The 20,798-nt window shown below is 30.3% G+C and overlaps 1 protein-coding gene across 1 annotated transcript; it reads left to right on the top strand.

Annotated features, from left to right (window-relative positions):
• The first annotated feature begins 16,985 nt into the window (after positions 1–16,985).
• Positions 16,986–17,657, top strand: LOC106759047. Its single transcript, XM_014642059.2, has one exon. It carries the CDS (start codon positions 17,081–17,083, stop codon positions 17,435–17,437), a length of 357 nt encoding a protein of 118 aa, XP_014497545.1. The 5' UTR covers positions 16,986–17,080; the 3' UTR covers positions 17,438–17,657.
• The last annotated feature ends 3,141 nt before the right edge of the window (positions 17,658–20,798 follow it).

Raw genomic sequence — 20,798 nt, 5'->3', positions numbered from 1 at the left:
TCCTCGATCAATTAGCCAAATTATTTCTTTTCAATTATTAATTCTTGCATTTAGTATTTTTCTTGCAATCTATTTAATCATTTATATTTAGCCTTTAATGCAATTATCATTAGGATTAGTTTAGTGTAGAAACATAATCTTCACTCTTAGAGATCTTTTTGCAGTAGACGAAGAACAAAGCTGGGGTTCAAAATTTCTTCCTTGAGCTGGTTACCTGAAAATGAAATTAATTGTTATCGACTAATCATTCTCATGGTTAGCTAGTTGCAAAATTCACAGCAAAGACATATTTTTGGTTTTCGAAGTTTGACTTTATAGAACTATTCAGTTTAAATTCTCTATGTCAACAATGAATCAAAAAATAAAATAAATTTCTTCACTTATAGGAAAAATAAAATAAATGAAATAATATTTTATATTGATTGATTCATATCTTATTAGTGTTAAATTTTTCATGTATATCTCCCTTAAAAAGATCCTAATAATATCGAGTGTAGCAATGTGTATATTATAACAAGCAACATTTTGATGTTTTGTCCACACAACAATGTAATTAGAGAAATGAGAGAAAAATAATTTGGAAAATGAATATTGCTTAAATATTTTTAGAAAATCATGTCATATCCATTGATCATCCAAAAATGTATTTTAAACTATGCAACCATACCACCATTAAATATTTCTCAACTTACTTGTTCTAATCAAAATATGTGAGGATCTCTTAAGTTAGATTAGAGTATTCAAAATTGTGTATATATCTTAAGATATTCTATTTAGGTTTAATATCTATTTTGGTCCTTCCTTTGGGAGTGTTTGTTCAAAGTGGTTCCTCCTTTTTTCAAAAGTTTACTTTAGTCCTAGCTTTCGCAAAAATGGTTCAAGTTGATCCTTTTTGGTAACGGTGTTAAGTTCACTAACGGCAGAGCTGCTAGGTGTGTAATATTTGATGATGTGACATTGTAAGTTGTTTTAAAAAATAATTAATGATGACGTGTAAATGAATATAGTTAGGTTTTAATTAAAAATTGAAATTGGGGTTAATTAGGTAAACCCAAAGTCTTGGTCAGATGCGAAAATTTCCCAAATTTCCCTTTGCGATTGGGAATTTTGTGCTTGTTGTTAGGGTTCATCAACCTTCAATCCACCTATATCAGCGGGGTTTGCATTTTCTTGGCTTGCGATTGCGATTAGGATTAGGGTTCATCAACCTTCAATCCACCTTCATCAGCGGTGTTTCGTATTTTGGTCCCTACAACGCTGAATAGAAACCATATTGCTGCTACAGAATACGTGCTTTCTGATCAGCCATGCCATTAAAAGAAAATCTAATATGACTTTTCCCGAAGGAAATTCATGCAATGAAGTGATGAGACCGTGATGAACAGGTAAGGAACACCATACCTGTGTTGGACTGTAAAATATTTCAATGAATGGATACTCCTTCTTTTGCTGAGTTATACAAAACCCAGGATATTTCGGACATTCAACCTACAAATAATAATGACGCAATAAAATAAAAAGATAGGAAAATTGTCGCGATGAACTGTGTTGTGTGAATATATGTGTTTCCGTTTTTGTAATTCTGGTTCGATCTAATTAGACAGGAGCTATGCTGCATCACGAGAGATGCTATCGGTATGGTCACCAACAGTTGGACGAGCACATTAATTATGAAAATAACTTACACGCATAACCGTAAGAGTATAAGCTCCAATATCAGCAATATTAGAACTAAAATCCAAGTCTGCAATATAAGGACTTTCTTGATTGTTAAGTAAATTATTACAATGTATCAAATTGCATATTCGTTTATCTTTCTTAATTGTTAAGTATGAATGAGGAGAATGTCATAAGGAATGTTATTAAACTTGTTATGATAAAAGATCAAATTTATAAGATAAATCATTAAATAACAGCAAGTTAGTTCACAACCTGAAAACTGAAAAAACAATAGTGACATCTAGATTCATTTGATATAAATATAGCTCGAAACTTGGAATATATTAATTTGGTTCTGTATTTTATCCCTTTAATGGTGTCCAACCCTTAGTTGCATTCTCTTTGAATGAATCCTAAAGGGTGGTGTTTAGTCACACATTAACTAGTAAATAGAGCTTGTAAAACTTGAATAATTATCACTTTATTAGTCAGTTTTGTAGGGTTGAGATTGATCCTAAGTCCTAATTTTGTGAATAATTCATAGAGCTATGTAATAAGGTTTTTATCACAATATTAACTTCACAAACTAAAGGATGTTTGATGCAGAGTAAAATTATATAAGTACAAAGGTCACCTACCAAGATTTGAGATTTGCTGAGAGTTTGGTCTCTGCTTGCATAAAACTCCCTCCGTTAATACAGAAATCATTTGGCTCATATTGAGCTACTTAAACTTTATGATTTGTACCCTTTTAATAGAAAAAGCTTCCATATATTAGTTTGATGATAATTTAGGCTTCTGCTATAGGTTATTTTCATGAATGTTATCAGAGATTGAAATCATTCCTACCGAGAAAAGTTGCTAACAGTAGATATTAATTTCAAAGGAACCTAACAGTAGATACATGCTAAACTCATNTGAAAAAACAATAGTGACATCTAGATTCATTTGATATAAATATAGCTCGAAACTTGGAATATATTAATTTGGTTCTGTATTTTATCCCTTTAATGGTGTCCAACCCTTAGTTGCATTCTCTTTGAATGAATCCTAAAGGGTGGTGTTTAGTCACACATTAACTAGTAAATAGAGCTTGTAAAACTTGAATAATTATCACTTTATTAGTCAGTTTTGTAGGGTTGAGATTGATCCTAAGTCCTAATTTTGTGAATAATTCATAGAGCTATGTAATAAGGTTTTTATCACAATATTAACTTCACAAACTAAAGGATGTTTGATGCAGAGTAAAATTATATAAGTACAAAGGTCACCTACCAAGATTTGAGATTTGCTGAGAGTTTGGTCTCTGCTTGCATAAAACTCCCTCCGTTAATACAGAAATCATTTGGCTCATATTGAGCTACTTAAACTTTATGATTTGTACCCTTTTAATAGAAAAAGCTTCCATATATTAGTTTGATGATAATTTAGGCTTCTGCTATAGGTTATTTTCATGAATGTTATCAGAGATTGAAATCATTCCTACCGAGAAAAGTTGCTAACAGTAGATATTAATTTCAAAGGAACCTAACAGTAGATACATGCTAAACTCATTACTAACACGTTACAGTAAGTAAGTCTGATCCTGGACATAGACAAGAATCTAGTTTTATGGTACAAGATGCATAATCTAATGTCAACTTCAGCAGCTATGCATTGAGTAAAACCAGCATTAAAGTCTACAATAGTACTAAAATCAGAACGGTCAGAAATATCAAGTGTGGGTGTTGTATCAATTTCAAAAGCTTGAATATTAAGTTAAATAATAGCAGCTGACTCATTATAATCATCATAGATAGGATCACCTTGCAAGTTGAATGAAACGGGGTTAAACTATCCAGTTTCTGCAAATAAATACATGTTACAGACAAACTACAAAAATCGTGAAAATGCACTATCAATGGCATAAACTATCATCTTCTTGTTCAACATAAACATATATCTAATAATATATTTTGTTAGGTATCCTTAATATGTATGATAGCCATATACATCAGGGAGCACATTGCACAATTTTTAAAGAAAAGGGGGACCACATTTAACATTTTTAGACCATTGGAAGGACTAAAACGAACTTTTTTACACGAACCCAGATTGTTCATTTTAAAAATTTTAAAAATTCTCAAAACATTCCTTGATTAGGATTTTCTTTTAATGGGATGGTTGATCAGAAAGCACGTATTCTGCAGCAGCAATATGGTTTCTATTCAGCGCTATAGGGACCAAAATACGAAACACCGCTGATGAAGGTGGATTGAAGGTTGATGAACCCTAATCCTAATCGCAATCGCAAGCCAAGAAAATGAAAACCCCGCTGATGAAGGTGGATTGAAGGTTGATGAACCCTAACANCAAGCATAGAAATTCCCAATCGCAAAGGGAAATTTGGGAAATTTTCGNATCTGACCAAGACTTTGGGTTTACCGAATTAACCCCAATTTCAATTTTTAATTAAAACCTAACTATATTCATTTACACGTCATCATTAATTATTTTTTAAAACAACTTACAATGCCACGTCATCAAATATTACACATCTGGCAGCTCTACCGTTAGTGAACTTACCGCTGTTACCAAAAAAGATCAACTTGAACAGTTTTTGCGAAAGCTAGGACTAAAGTAAACTTTTGAAAAAAGAAGGGACCACTTTGAACAAACTCTCTCAAAGGAGGGACCAAAATAGGTATTAAGCCTTCTATTTACAAGTGATCACACCTTTTGACTTACAATTTTGTTCCCATGAATTGACAATCCATATAGTTCCTAATTGTTCGGTACTATTACGTAGATTTTAGTCTTGATTTAATTGTATTTTAATAATTTTTACTTGATTTAGGATTTATTAATGTTTTCTCTTTTTTTTTCATATTTTTATTCTTGTTTAATCAACGAAATTTTTTTATAAATTTATATGGAGTAAATATAAATGTATAAAGATTTTATAATTTGCTAGTTCATAGTTATTTGTAGCAAAAATTAGACCTCTTACATCCACTTTGAATTTATGTACTAACCTAGTTTTAGACTCTAAAAATAGATTGAAAACTTTTCACTTATATAAAATTTGAAATAGTCCAATTTAAATTACTAAACAAACATTGCGTTGCTGGCTACGTACCTTCGTCTCTTCTTCTCAGGTACGTCGTTACGTGGTTATATTATGCGTTTTCTTAAAATAAAAGATCTTTCACATACAAAAATTTAAAAATTTTAAGACATATTTTACTTATTTTATTATATATCGGTTCAAGTCATTATTAAGATCAATTATTATTGATAAATTTTGTTAAAGAAGTTTCAACACTATAAACAAACTCAAATAAGAGTAAGACAAAATTTTAAAATAATATAAGTTTATGGTCATTCTATGTATACGTTGTCTTTCGTACTTATTTTTAATTAGTACGAAACTTTCAACTTATATTGAATTCTTAATAATTTATATATGAATTTAATATACTATTTTTTTTCTATTATATTATGTCTGTGTGACTTTTAAATATTATAATATAAATCAATATTTTTGACCAATGGTACAAAATACAAGTGATGATGATATATAATTTGTAAGTCATCCCTTATCCGAGACAAACTTCAATTTTATTTTAAAAGCATTAAATTGGAAATTATTAAATAATAAAAAGCCACGTACCATTTTCTTCATAATTGCTGGTACATGCACATGCATTTTCTATTTGATATACTTTTTCTAACGCATTATCTAGTTGAATTTATAAAATATTTAATTTAGATGTACAATAAAAAAAGTAGAATAACAGTTCATATATGTCTAGACTTATTAATGTGAAAAATGATATGTTGTGTTGTTTGCTTGGACTAATGCTTTGTTTTTTTGATAGGGTTTGGGAAAGATGATTTGGGGAGATGATTTGAGTGGATTTGAGTAGATTTGAGGATAAAATTTTTTGTTGCTTTTTTGAGTGGTTTGTGGGTAATTGAAAATGGATTTGAGGGTAAAGTTTGTGAGAATTAATATAAGATTTGATTGATGTAAAAAATTAGTTTAATGGATATAAATTAAAGATTACCAAAATACTCCTAGTTATTAAAATAATATAAAATAATAAAAAATTAATAAATAATTAAAATAATATATTTTAAAAATGATAAAATAATTAATAAATATTTTAAAGTTAAGTTTAATATTTATATTATTACTATTATTATTATTATTATTATTTATACTATTATTATTATAAAAGTATGAAAGTTAATTCTAAAGGTTAAAATTGAAAATACCCACCATTCCTTCCAAATCTTCGCACTGCATCAGGGATAAAATAAAACAACAATCCGCACAAATTCTTTCATTTTATTCCTCACAGATCTGTAAAAGCAAATAAAAAATTTTTTTCATCCATCTTTACCAACGTCCATGAACAGGAGAATCTGTTCAAAACAACATACCCTAAAGGACCTTGAGTTATGTTAGGTGATATATGAGTTAGGTGATAGCGGATTCTGAGAAACAGTGTGCACGTGAACTCCCAATTGATAACTTTATATTCAAAACTCATTAATCATTGTTGCTTTTTAATTTGATATGCCTTTGACAGTATTCCGACACACTCATTGTTTTTACAATTTTTAAGAATTTGAATAAGACTGGTGTAGACTCTTGTGATAATAAATAGCCCATTAACCTATCCTAAGTTTTTTGTTTTTTTGTGTATAATCATGTTATTTTTAAATCACCCACATTCAAACTTACCAAATTACAATAGAGAAAATACGAGTATTAATTAATGCATTTCTTCGTGGAAAAAATATCAAGTATACAAATTCGTATAAGTATATAATTTAAAATTATTATTAATTAATTTCAATTTTATTTATTACCGATTACATCAACTTATAAGAAAATTTGTAGTAATTTTTTGTTTGAATTTTATCTATAATAACGTTAGAAATTTAATTAACTATAAGTTTTATATTAAATAAAAATGATAAAAGTTAAGTACTAAGAAAGAAATCTTACAAACTCATTCTTTTAAAGATTTTGGAAGTGATGTCTTTCTTTAATGTGTGAGTTGAACTCATTTTTTATTAATATTGTGTTTCTATGATGATTTTTCATTGAAATACCTATCTATGATATTAAAGTCAAATATTAATCTTAATAATCGAGTTAGACGAGTATTTATAACAAAAGTCTTCCAGACAAAGAATTATGATAGAATATCGATGGTACAGATAGGGGTACTTGTGTTTTGTGAAATGTAAGCTCAAGGGAAAAGTGTTTTTGTGAAGAGATTTGTGAAGGAAATTTCTAGTAAATAATAATTGTGTCTAACTAAATGCTTTTACCCATATAGATGCAAAATGAAAAGCACAATTATATGCTAATTCTTAATGAAACCATACATTAAAGCATGTTGAAAATAGAATGTGAATGTGTACCTGAATTTGTCATTAAGAGTGATATGGATAATGGTATCAACAACAATGAGTGTGTGATCTTTCAAATATAGAGAAAGAACTAAAGAGGAAATAAGGAGTTGTCAAAGAAACTCCATTTCTTTAACTCTTTGGCTTTGTATTTACTAACCCTAAGGCTCTAGTCATGTCGAGATGATGTTGAGCTAAGATTCTAAAGAGTCGTGACGTTAGAGCTTTGAAATGAATAATCTTTTGTCGGTGGCTATTACATGCAAAGTTATATGATAATTGACAAGTTGTCCTTGATTGCTTCGATTTTGAGGTGTCTGAACTTATTATCTCAAAATTCCTCGACCAAATTCTAGGGACATTATCATATACGAAAAAGGAAGCCAAAGTAGAATACATGGTTTTCCTTCACAAGGAAACATGATCCAAAGCAAAAGACAAATAATCACTAGTAAATGCAACCACAAACACGTGGTGGAACACATCGACATTTCTCTAGAGGCTGAAAAAAGGGAGGGAAATTGAAGCAACATGATTTCTCGATCGTTGGATCGCTTTAGAAAATATTATTTGTTTCAAAACTCTAACATCACAACACTTAAGAATATAGGTTATATCTCATTTGAACATGACTTGAGTTTAGGGACAAGTAGATCACACGATGTCAAGAAGGTAAAGAAATGAGATTTTCTTTCAAACATCATCTTAGGCGCTACGTCATATCGACATGGCTCCAGCCTAGGGGGCCAATACACTACTGAAACAGTAAAGAAATGAATTTTTTCTTTCAAACATCATTTTAGGCTTTACGTCATCTCAACATAACTCGAGCTCGGGGGCTAGTAGACCATACAATGCTAGGAAGGTGAAGAGATAATTTTTTTCAAACATCGTTGTAGGCTCTCACCATATCGACAATCAACATGGTGAACAACAGTCAGGACCTTCACTATCCTAGGACCGAAAACAATTTCAAAATGAGCGAAAGATAATCGAGCCAACACCAAAATAATTGACAAAAATAAGACCATGCTGTCAAGATCAAAAACTTAACACAAAAATACTTTAGGTCTCGTCAATCATTAGATACATACCCACCAAACATAAAACAAGATTGAAGCACAAAATAAATGACTAAAAGTACATGAATAGTATTAAACACAACTAAGTCATGATTGAGTCGTGACTAATATGTGAGCAATAAAAAGTCCATAAGGTAGTCCTATAATTAGAAGTATATAATGAGGTAAAATTTTCATATTTCTTTACTTTTTAATTATTACTTGTTTGAAAACACAATATAATACTTAAAGATATCAAAATAAGTCAACCTAGCTCAACATAAATACAAGTAGAGTTGGGTTGAGAAAAATTAAACTTTTTTAAATGTGAGTTGAATTGAACTCGATTCACTTCACCTACGGGTTAAGTGGATTCAAACCACATTGGACCCGTGACAAACAAACAATAATACTTTATTAATTTTTTTACTATATTTTTATAATTTTTATTATAATTATTTGGTATTTATTTATATGAATTTACACTATAATCTTTTTAAATACTAGAATGTTATTCAACAATGTTTAAAAATTTAGATGTTTAATTTATTTGTTTTTCAAGTTATGTATATTATATTTTAGTTTTCAACTATTATTTTGAAAAATTAAATAAATATTTTGATTCTATTATTATAAAAAAAACAAGTTAATCTACTTCCATTATACTACAATTAATATATAAATATTTTATAAAAATAAAATATACATAAATAAGTCTGACTTATGGGTTAAACTGTTTACAAAACTTTTAACTTACCAAAATGTGAACTGGGCCTACCATTTTTTAGCACAAAGGAACCCAAAGTAGAAAAGTAGTGATCTTGTGGGATAATTCTGATCCGGTAAAATCAAGATTTAAATAAGTTTTAAATTTCTCATATATCTTTTATATCTACTTGTTGTTTTAATATAATTTTTTTTCAATGTTGCTTTATGAATTACAAATTTTGGCTTAAGTCTACGATGTGACATTTTGATAGTTGTACTACGTGTTTAATTTAAAATAAGTGTGTCATATAATTTGAAGTATTAAAAAATAATATTACATGTCATTTATTATTTATAATAACATGAAACATAATCGTATAATTAAAAATACATTATTTTTTATGATAATAAATAAGTTAAAAATAAAAGAAAAAAAAGTATAAGTTAATTAAAAGAGTTATAATAATTATTATTATCATTATTATTATTGTTGTTGTTATTATAATAATAATGAATAAATATGATATAATAACTATACTTTTGGTTCTTCAAAAGTTTATATATAGTCATTTATCTATTCATTCAGAGGTTTAAAATAAAAATGATTTTGTATTCTATTTGTTCTTTGTGTATTAATAATATTAAATTTTTCTTTTATTTATTTTTTCATTATTCAATTATAATATAATTTGAAAATAATTGAATAAAGTTTTTCATGTAGTTTTTTTCTTTGGATTTGATTGTTTAGTATATGAAGTTTTTTTATAGTATTTTATTTAAAATGATTAAAGTGATTATTATTAATGTAATTATTTGGAAGATGAAAAAATATAATAGATTTGATGATCAAATTGTATTTTTTTATGTTATTTTTCAAAGTAAGAAGTTAATGAATATGACATATAATAATATGAGTTATATTGTATCTAATTTTTTAGTATTGAAAATTTTTAATATTCATTTATGAACGTGATATGACAAATTTTATCTGCTAAACTTAACGGGAATACTAATGATACAATTAGGTTGTCTTGATTTTGAGTTCATGTTATGGTATTTTTAGAGGAAGTGAGATTGAATATGTGGACAATTTTTTTTTAGCTTTTTTAAGAGTCTAAACTTTTATTTATGTTAAATTTATGGGATCATTTATGTTTTGAACATGTTTGCAAAGAGGATTTATTTTGGACAGTTTTGGTTGAAAAGTGATTTTTTTAAATTTGTCATATATTTTTCTTTTGGACTAAGGAGTGATTTCTTAGAAATCATTACTTACATTTTTTTTTTCAGACACATGCAATTCAAAGTTCTTTCTGTTTTTTTGGAAAGAAAATTATTGTGCTGAAAAGTTAGTTAATTTAATTTTAATTCATAAAGAATAATATAAATGATTTAATGTTTTACATTTTATGTAGATTTTTTTTAATAATAATAGTTTGTCTATGTTTTTCTTAGTGGGTTTAGCTTAAGTTTCATGTTTTGTATTTTGTATTTTATTTTTTTAATAAATTTTCAAGTGACGACAAACTTACTGGCATTGAGATATTAACTTAGCTGAAATGTCAAAGTTCGTAAATAGTTTAACACGAGCTTATTTGAAATGCGTTATAAATAATTTTTTTTATTAAACAAAATTTTATAATTTATTAGATACCTAATTTTGAAAAAGTGATACTAGTTATTCAAAACAAAAATTAGTTTTTTTTTATGTTGTCCTCTGTTGAATATTAAAAATACATTAAAATTGATATTTTTAAAATATTTTTGATATATTTTAAAACACCAAAAACTCGTGCCTATATATTTTGAAGACACATCGGAATAATAACAAATAAAATCCCAACGGAGAATTTAAATTCCAAAAATTCACTCATATATTAAAAATGTAAAATTATTTAACCTTTTCTTTACAAATAGTAATTTTTTTACACATATAATTTTATTCTACATTTTTAGATATTTTTTAGATGTATTGAGACCATGATAAAATAAAAATAAAAATAAAAATAAAAATAGAAATAGAGATAGAGAGTTGAGAGGTTGAAGGGTATCAACTAGTAGGGTTGAAGACCTAGAAAAAGAAAATAATATTGCCCAACCAAAAGAAGTTGTAGAGGGTCAAGACAAAACTCATTATTGACATTCACGTGCGCACATAACTCCGAAAAATTATGCTTGAATTGTTTTAATATACTTGAAAAGAGGTACACTGATGGGATAGAAGGGACAACAAGATTATCATAATTCATTATTAATCAAGAATATTCTTAAAAAAGAGAGAATATATTAACCAACCAAAAGAAGTTGTAGAGGTCGAGACAAATGTTCATTTTAATATTGGTCACCCTTCTTATGTGAGTATTTATTTATTTTATTGTGATTAAAACTAATTTAATTAATTTCATTTAAGAGTTGAGTTAGAATGAGTTTAATTTTTAATCTAAATCTATTAATTAGGTTTTTTTTTTCTATTCATTCAATAAAAGTTAGGATAAGTAAATAATGTTTTTTTTAATGTCTCTTAACTTTTAGGTTTTTGAGATAACAACAAATTTTAAAATATTAAGTAAAAATTATAATTATAAATTTGTTTTATAATTTAGTGAGTGAAATTTTACGAAAACGAGTTCTACAAAATTTTGTAATAATATTTACTCATAATATTATGTATGATATAAAATATTTATTTACGATACGTATAAAAAAGATAATGATTTTTAGACAACATTTTTTTTTACAACATTTGAACATTAATTATATGTTAATTTGTGATTGAACAATAATTACTCCACATTAATTTTTATGATTATTATTATTGATTGTGGAGTAATTTTTGAACCATCACATATTAACACGTAATTAATGTTTAAATGTTGTCAAAAAAATGTTGTCTAAACATCATTATCCAACATTTTTTTTTTTACAACATTTGAATCTTGATTATATGTCAATTTATGATTGGGCAATAATTACTCCATATTAATGTTTATTATTATTATTATAATAACATTTATGATGAGAAAATAACAATATTTTTGTTATATTATCATAATGCATTTATTGCTCAAAAATTTATTGTCCTTTGACAGGTTGAAGGAAAATATTATTACACTGAAAAATAAGAAAGCTCTAATTAACAGAGGAAGGTTTTCTTACTTCTACAGTTAACTGTATAATATAGTTCAATTCGGAGGACCTTGAATATTGCGACTTACACCACGAATAATTTCCATCTAAACACTTTTTTTTTTTATGAAAAGTGTAATTAAACATAAAAGGAAAAAGAAAGACTGCAAAAAAAAAAAAAAGTGAAAAACGATATCATTTTAATTAATTCAAAAAAAATTAAATCTAAAGAGTTGGACTAATTTTTTTATTATATTTTTTTATTTATTATTTTAATATATTTTATATTTATTATTAATATTATATTATAATAATAACATAAATATTAATAAAATATTTAAGATATAATTAATCATCTAAAAATATAAATAATTGATTTAATACAATAAATATTCATATATTTTATTTTTAGTATAATAAAATGTAATTTTAATACAAAATTTTAATTATAGTAATTACTTTTATTTTAATTCTATTAATTATTAAAATAAGTGTTGGAAGTCCCACATCGACTAGAGATAAGGCCAAATTATAATATATAAGTGAGATGCAAACCTCACCTTACAAGTCGGTTTTGTAGGGTTGAGTTAGGCCTAAACTCGCCTTCTAATAATAAGTAAATTACAATTTTTAATAATTTCCATATTTGAAATATATAAGAATTATATTAAAATACATATTTAATTATATTAATAAAGTTCAAACAAAAGTAATCATAATAATAAGGCTTAATACCTCCATTGGTCCTCATATTTGTATGTCAATCTCAGTTTGGTCCTCAAGTTTTGAACTGTCTCAATTGGGTCATAATTTTTGTAAAAATGCACACATTTTACCCTAACCGTTAAGTTGTCCCAAACGATGTTAATTGATGCTGAGATGAATTTTTTATTTTAGGCTTAATTCATCCTTTGGTCCTTATGTTTGTGTGATGAAATGCAAACATTTTATAACATTTTACCCCAACCATTAAGTGTATTGAGACGACATTAACTTTGAACTGAGTTGTAATTTTTTTTTATGTTTTAAAATCATTAAATCCACGTGGCTATGGTCTTTCTTTTTCCTTCCAATCACTTTCACATTTTTTTCTCAAGTCCTTATGAAATGCAAACATTTTACAACATTTTACCTCAACCGTTAAGTGTATTGAGACGACATTAACTTTGAATTGAGCTGTCATTTTTTTTTTATGTTTTAAAATCATTAAGTCCACGTGGCTATGGTCTTTCTTTTTCCTTCCAATCATTAATCACATTTCACTCATTCCTCCACTCTCAAACCCCCCGACTCACACCTTTAATCCCTCTCAAACTAAAAAATATCGCCGTTGTCAACAGTTCAAAAATTATGACCCAATTGAGACAGTTCAAAACTTGAGGATCGAACTAAGATTTTTACACAAATATAAGGACCAAGAGAGGGATTAAGCCTAACATAAAAAAATCATCTCAGCATCAATTAACGTCGTTTGAGACAACTTAACGGTTAGGGTAAAATGTGTGCATTTTTACAAAAATTATGACTTAATTGAGACAGTTCAAAACTTGAGAACCAAACTGAGATTGACATACAAATATGAGGACCAATGGAGGTATTAAGCCTAATAATAATAATGATTATATCACTTACATTTAGAAATTATAAAATTGATTTAAAGAATTTAAAAATAAAAAAAAAAGTTGTAAATTCAACTCTCTGACCAATTATGAAGCAGGATTGCCTAACGTACGTGCAAAAGTGCCTGCCAAGAGCACATGAACAATATTAACCTACCCGCGCCGAGCTCACAATATTATCTCTCGTTGGTCTTTTGTGTAGTGAGGAATTGTCATTGGATGAGCACAAAAGAAGTTTATTATTGTAATAGTTGATTATTTTACTAAGTGAGTAAAAGTAAAGTCCTTCATCGTCATTATTGCTCAAACAGGTTCAAAATTTTGTTTGAAAAATTTTGTGCCATTTTGGCCTGCCACGAACTATAATCATAAACAACGGTCGAGAGTTCATTAATAAAAAGTTGGTTGACTTCTATCAAAGTTTGGAATCAAGCATGTAACTAGCTCTGTCGAGAATCCTTAGATGAACGGTCACAGTAAGCAAAACGATCGTTGCTGAGTTGAAGCGTTGCTTAGGAGATGTCAAAGACACATGAGTGGATGAATTGACAAAAGTTCTCTATGGTTATTGATGCATGCCACATAGCACTACAGTGGAACTCCATTTAACCTGACGTATGGAACAAATGCAATGTTACCGGTTGAAGTTGGAGAACCCTCCATCTAGAGAAAGTTGGAGGATATGAGCCTCAATGAAGAGCAACTATGGGTGAAGTTAGACATTTTGCCATAGAGGAGTGAAACAACGACCATTCGGGCTGAAGCTCAAAAAAGAGTGGTGGGTCATCAGTACAACACAAAGGCAAAACCTCGACAATTCCTTGAAGGAGATTTGGTTTCGTGAAAGACTTGTGATCTCGAAAAATCACGCTCATGGGAAACTAGTAGCTAACTGAGAAAGTCCTTTTAGAATTCTAGAAGACTTGAAGAATGATGCATACCGACTTGAGCTTCCGAGCGGCAAACCCATCCCAAACATATGGAATGTATCACATCTTAAGTTTTATTTTAGTTGAGTATCATATGTAATAATATTTGATAGTTAATAAAATGAGGAGATTTTAGGCACAAGAGTTTGTATGAATCACTCGCCCGGAACAGCATAACAATTGTCAAGGAAAATATTCAGCCTAGGGAACACATTAAAAGTAAACTCCTAGAGTTAGCCAATGGGTGAGGAACGTTCTTCGTGAACTTTCACCAGATCATGTCTTTCTTCAGCCAAGGGAACATTCTAAGTGAACTCCTAGAGCTAGCCGATTGGTGTGGAAAGTTCTCCGTGAACTCTCACCAGATCATGTCTTTCTTCAACCTAGGGACATTCTAAGTGAACTTCCAGAGCTAGTCGATCAATGAGGAACATTCTCCGTGAACTCTTACCAGATCATGCCTTTCTTTAGCCTAGGGAACGTTCTAAGTGATTTCTTAGAGCTAGCCGATCGGTGAGGAATGTTCTCCATGAACTCTCACCAGATCATGTCTTTCTTCAATCTAAGGAATATTCTAAGTGCACTCCTAGAACTAGTCGATCGGTGAGGAACGTTCTCCTTGAATTCTAACCATATTGCATTTTCTTCTTTCTAAGGAATGTTTTGAGTAAATTCAAACAAATGTTTGATTGAGGGGAACACTCTTATTAAAGCCTTGTTTCATTCTTTTTGGAGGAACGTTTAAGTGAATTGTCAAATCTAATGCATTGACAAATATTGAAAAGAGAAATCTTAACCGTAAAGCTTAAAGTACTACAAGAAGCATTCAAACTTACCGCGTAGAGAGACAATACAACAGGTATGAAGAAACTAAGAAATAAATTTTTCATTCAAACTAATGACATATAAAAAAGAGGCTGAGTGGAAAACAAGACTACCTAAACATCAAAAAGCTTGTTTTCCGATTGACAAGAAAAAGAAAACAAAAACACAAGCCGAACGACCCACCAAAACATAAACCCTTAACTCCCCCTCGTCGCGGCCTCATCGTCAACATCTTCCACAACTACCTCAATTCGTTGAGGCTCTTTAGCAGGGAGCAACAAGATCTCTTCCTCAGGAATAGGTGGCAGCGGGACATCCACCACTCTCAACCACCATTTTCATGACATTATAACCTGTGTGGTCGAGCGACACTTTGAAAAAGTAGTTGCACTGTGCTATCCCCTTTTCAAATCCAGCAACATGTTCATTGTAAACTTCGTTCCTAAGGTAGAAATTCTCCTCCATCTACTTCGTCCGATGGGAAGAAATACAAAAAAGTGGCAGGCGTCGGGGTGAGAGCAAGGGTTATACACACGATAGTGAACGCCTGCATTAATGTCCACTTGTTCGGATGAAGTTGGATGGGAGCCACGTTTAGTTCACAAATCTAGAAGTCTAAGAAAGGTAGATGATCGCCTAAGTCACGAAAGAAAGTAGAGTATGCGTAGAAAAGGTTTGTCGCGTAACCCTCTCTTCCATGGCAAGCTCATTCGTTTCTCTTGTAGACGACCAACTTAAAAGAAGCGGCATCACCCTCATTTGCCACCAAGTATACCTGACCGGCGAGCTCCTCCAAAGATAAACCGGTACAGAAGTAGGGAACATAAAGCCCTACTTTGAGAGGAGCCCAATTATAGCCATGTACGGAGGGAGGGCAAAATGTCATCCCATTCCTCGACTGTGTTTATCTTAATCATAGCTCATGTCTCTTCCTTAGACATATCCACATCCTCCGCAGTTGGAGCAACTTTATTATTTATGTGCATCGCTACTCCGCCATCAATCGAGGACTCTTCTCGTTCGGTTGATTCCAGAATAGAAGAATTTGCTGACAATGACGACTCTGGCGCATCATTAGCATACCCATGGCCTTCCCTCTTGATAGACTCCTCAGACGACAAGAGTTTTGTTGATGCCATTATTAACTTTGAAAGTAAAGAATTTGAATTATCAAACGCTTGATCATAGAAGAGAGGAAAATGGTAGGCGTGAAAATAACAACGACCTCACTTTCTATTAGATTAAATCCAAAATATAAATAAGAAATAATAATAAACTAACAAAAGATAAAAAATAAATATAAAATAAAGATAATATATTTAACAAACACCAACAAAACAAGAAAAATCGATCCTCAATAATGATACACAAATAAAAAAGTAAAATATTATATAATAAAAACTCATTAATATATTGTTTTAATGTTTTAGTTAAAAAATATGTAAATCTTTTATGTGATTAAAGTGACAGATCTCGTTGATGTTATATGTAGGAGTGAATTCACTTATTTGTAGATGTAATAAAAAAGACTCCTAAAAAGAACTTTTAAAAAATGACTACCTCCGATTCGTAAAGCATGGTCAAATTCACAACTACTTAAAAAATGAACATAGGGTTTGTTTTGGAAGTGAAAAAATAATAAATAGCCGCTGCCGACGTTGGTAGAAGAGAATGGAAAGGGAGAGGAGTCCGCATTTAGTGTAGATTTTTGTGAGATAAGATTGTGTAGGAGTGAGAAGCAGAAATGAAGAAGAAAGCATCGACCCGTTTGCTGATGTGGGTTATGATTTGTCTTAACGCTTATCTCATAATTGCAGCTGTGTCATTGTTGGAGTCCAATGACTCCACTTCTGTGTGCAATGGCTCTGTAGAGGACTGCCTCCGCCTCCACCACTTGGACTCACAGCTTCCCACCGTCTCCAGCTCCCACTTCCGCAGAATACTTGCCGGAGCCAATGACCAGAAGACGGCGGGTACAGCAGATCCTAATAACCCCGCTATAAAGTGTAAGAAGGCCAAGGAGTACACATCATGTCTGGCGGCGTATCAAGGTCAGGACGCACATTGTGGCACCTACAACAGGGGAACTAGGTGCAGTTGAGTGGATGAAACTATTTATGTTCGAATGCTTTACTTTCCTCCCTCCACTGTGTTGTTATGCTTCGTCTGTGTGTGTGTGGAGGTATATGTATACTTAATTTACGGGTTTCAAATTCATTAAAAAGACTGTAACTATGAATCCTGTCTTAATGTAATAATGGATTGTTGTATTCTAGTTGTACTCTTCAAGCTCAGCAGGAATGAATCTAAATCTCCTGTAATCTTCCCCTCTTTCACCATTTATTCCATTATTAGTGTTTTCTCAGGTCAATTAAGTAAAGTTCATTAGTTTTAACGAATCCTTTCCATGTTTTAATTAAATTTTGAATATCTAGACACAATTTTGAAAAATTTTAGTTTAACTTTTTTTTAAGAAAATTCTTAAATTATGTAATTGTTCTTTTCATATTTCATCTCCAATTAGTCGATCAATCTACTGTTCATTTCTCTAACCTTCTTCAGTTTACCGGTAAATTTATTTTTAGAGAATGAAAGACCAAGCCAAGTGACGAGTTGAGAAGATTGACGAAGCTAAATTGTTTGTTTCAATTAATGTCATCGAATAACAGTCTTTAATAATAATAAAAAAATTAGTATATACTAGTAGAAAAACGCTGTTTAACGTCGGTTATTTTAGACTTTTAACGTCTACTAAACAACTGACGTCATAGCCGGTGACGTCAATGGGACGTCGGACATGAATATAACCGACGTCTATAATGACGCTAGTTAGTACCATGTCCGACTTCACTAAACGTCGGTACTGGATGTCTAAAGACATTATATAGACGTTTGTTTATGACACTGACAGACGTCTAAAAGGTACTATAGACATCGGTGTATACATTAACCGACGTCTAATACAGTGGTTGTGTTTTAGTGCAGTTTTGTTCCCGTCTTTGGATAGCCTAGTAGCACAATCTCCTTTTGCTAGTTTCCCCCGAAAAAAAGCTTGCGTCTTTTGAATTTCTTTTGGCATTTCAACCCAAAACCGAACCTGGATTGTTGCTTAGTTCCATTTTCATCCGCAAGAGCGAAAAATCATGGTGAAACGATAACTAGGCAATGACTCAGGGTCGTTTTTGGGTTGAAACAACCAAAAGAAATTCACAAGACGTCGTTTTTTTAGGAGGCAGCTAGCAAACGGAGAATGTGTTACTACGTTACCCCAAGAAAAGAACAAAACTGCACTAAAACACAACACAAAGAAAGCAAATTTTAATCAGTTGAACCAGAAGATAATCGATGAAAGACTAAACAAAGTTTAAACGGTAAGCATAAAAAAAACCACCTGGGATGCAATGCCGGAAGAGAGAAAAAGAAGAGGAGGAAGACGATAAAGATATCAGAAACAATAATGCAATGCCGCAAGAGAGAAACAAGAGAAAAAAGAGGAGAGGAAGACGATATCAGAAACTGAATGTCGTGAAGAGTCTGCGGTTTATTTAAAATGAAATTGAGCGTCGGTTGCTTGCGAAACCGATGTCTATAGTAATCTAGACGTCGGTTGTCTAACTAATTCGACGTCCAAGTTAACATTTAAACCAACTTTTGAATGCCCATTAGACGTCAGTTGCGAAGGGGCACCGACGTCTAGGGGGTTGAACCGATTGACGTTTCACTTCCTGTCAGGGACGTAGACGACAGTTGTGAAGGGGCGCCGAAGTCTATAATGATATAGACGTCGGTTTTCTGCGGTCGGACGTGGATGTGCCTTGGAGTTTGATGCACATAATTAATTACAGACACATAGACGTCGCGCACCCAGAAATGCGACGTCTATTTTGCAGAAAATTTTTGTCTTCCCGCCTTCCGGACAGGCCATAGACGTTGGTTTATGACAACCTGACGTCTAATAGTCTGGGAATCAGGTGACCAGCATTAACTGCACCCCAGTAGACATCGACCCCCATCACAACCGACGTCAAATGCGCAGGAGAAGTCTGTCTTTTTGCCTACCTCATTACATTGGACGTCGGCTTACGGCAGAGGTGACGTGTACTGCTTAATAGACGTCGCATTACCTTGAAGCCGACGTCTAGGTTACCATTTTATTTACGGTATTGTCACCGGTTATCATATGACGTCGGTGGAGCTCTAACAGACGTTTATGAGCTAACGTTAAACAACATTTTTCCACTAGTGATAGTTTTATAAGCTTTACTGAAAAACGTATCATTTGACAAACCTATTTAAGGTTTTATCTTTTCTTTTATTTCTGTCAATTTTATTTTTGGAGTTTAATATTAATTATTTCCTACACATACATATTAATACACTTATATTGAAATATTTATATACTGAATATGACGCTGTTTTTTATTTCTTATTTTGAAATTGTAAAACTATAATATAAAACCGTGAATTTAATTGTCTTATAACTAAAACGTGGCTATTTAAATATGGCAGTCTCGGTTTACATTTTCTTAAATTAATTAATAAGTACAATTTTTTAAGTCATATGTTATAGACGGTTGATTTCTAATTTTTCTTTATAGTAATATATAAGGATGATCATGTATATTTTGTTTCGGAGCATAGAATCGAAACGATTCAAGGTCTGGTGTCATCTAAATGTTTAAAAGTTATTCAAATGTTTAAATATATTGTTTGTCTAAACTGCTTGAAAGATATATGTAAAAGATATTTTGATGTCAAAATTAGTATAAGTATATCGTTTGTCCAAACTCCGATGTCCACATGATTTAGGGATTAAAATATAATGGATTTTTTGTTGTGATTATGCAGTCTAGCTTATCGCTTCCCGTCATTAATATAAGACTAATCAACAAGTTAAAAATAGTTACTGTTTTTTTTTCTAACAAACTAACTCTAGATACTCAATCCAAAAAATATTATTATTGTTAGGCTTAAAATGATAAAAAATAAACATGAGATTCAATTGTGAGATTTATATGAAATATAAACACTCTTAAAATAAGAAAAATATGGTATTTATGATAATATAAACATAATCTGAGTTATAATAAACTCAATCCAATTATTATATATATATATATATATATATATATATATATATATATATATATTAATATGTTGTTATATCTTCTCTTATTTGTTGTGATACAAATATGCTTACGAAAGTCTATAAATACCTCAATTACATAAAGTAATATAACTTAATTTTTTATTGTCATTCACAAAATATTGTTTAGTGACTTAAAGCATTGAAATCTTTGCATGTGGAACACTAAGCAGACGAAAAGTATGTCTCAAATGTTATAGAGCTCTAAATCATTATGAAGTTAATCACCTAGAAAAACTTATAGTAAATTATGACACCTCATAATAGATTCAATTTTGTTTTAATCATTCGGATAATTCTTATTTTCGATAAATTT

The sequence above is a fragment of the Vigna radiata genome, chromosome 4 (genome assembly GCF_000741045.1).
Source record: "Vigna radiata var. radiata cultivar VC1973A chromosome 4, Vradiata_ver6, whole genome shotgun sequence".
NCBI lineage: Eukaryota > Viridiplantae > Streptophyta > Magnoliopsida > Fabales > Fabaceae > Vigna > Vigna radiata.
Note: the sequence above shows the minus strand (reverse complement) of the source record. Positions and strands in the feature narration are given on the sequence as shown.

Excerpts from the sequence above, each read along its gene's own strand:
- LOC106759047 (XM_014642059.2), top strand. The coding sequence starts at position 17,081 with ATGAAGAAGAAAGCATCGACCCGTTTGCTGATGTGGGTTATGATTTGT.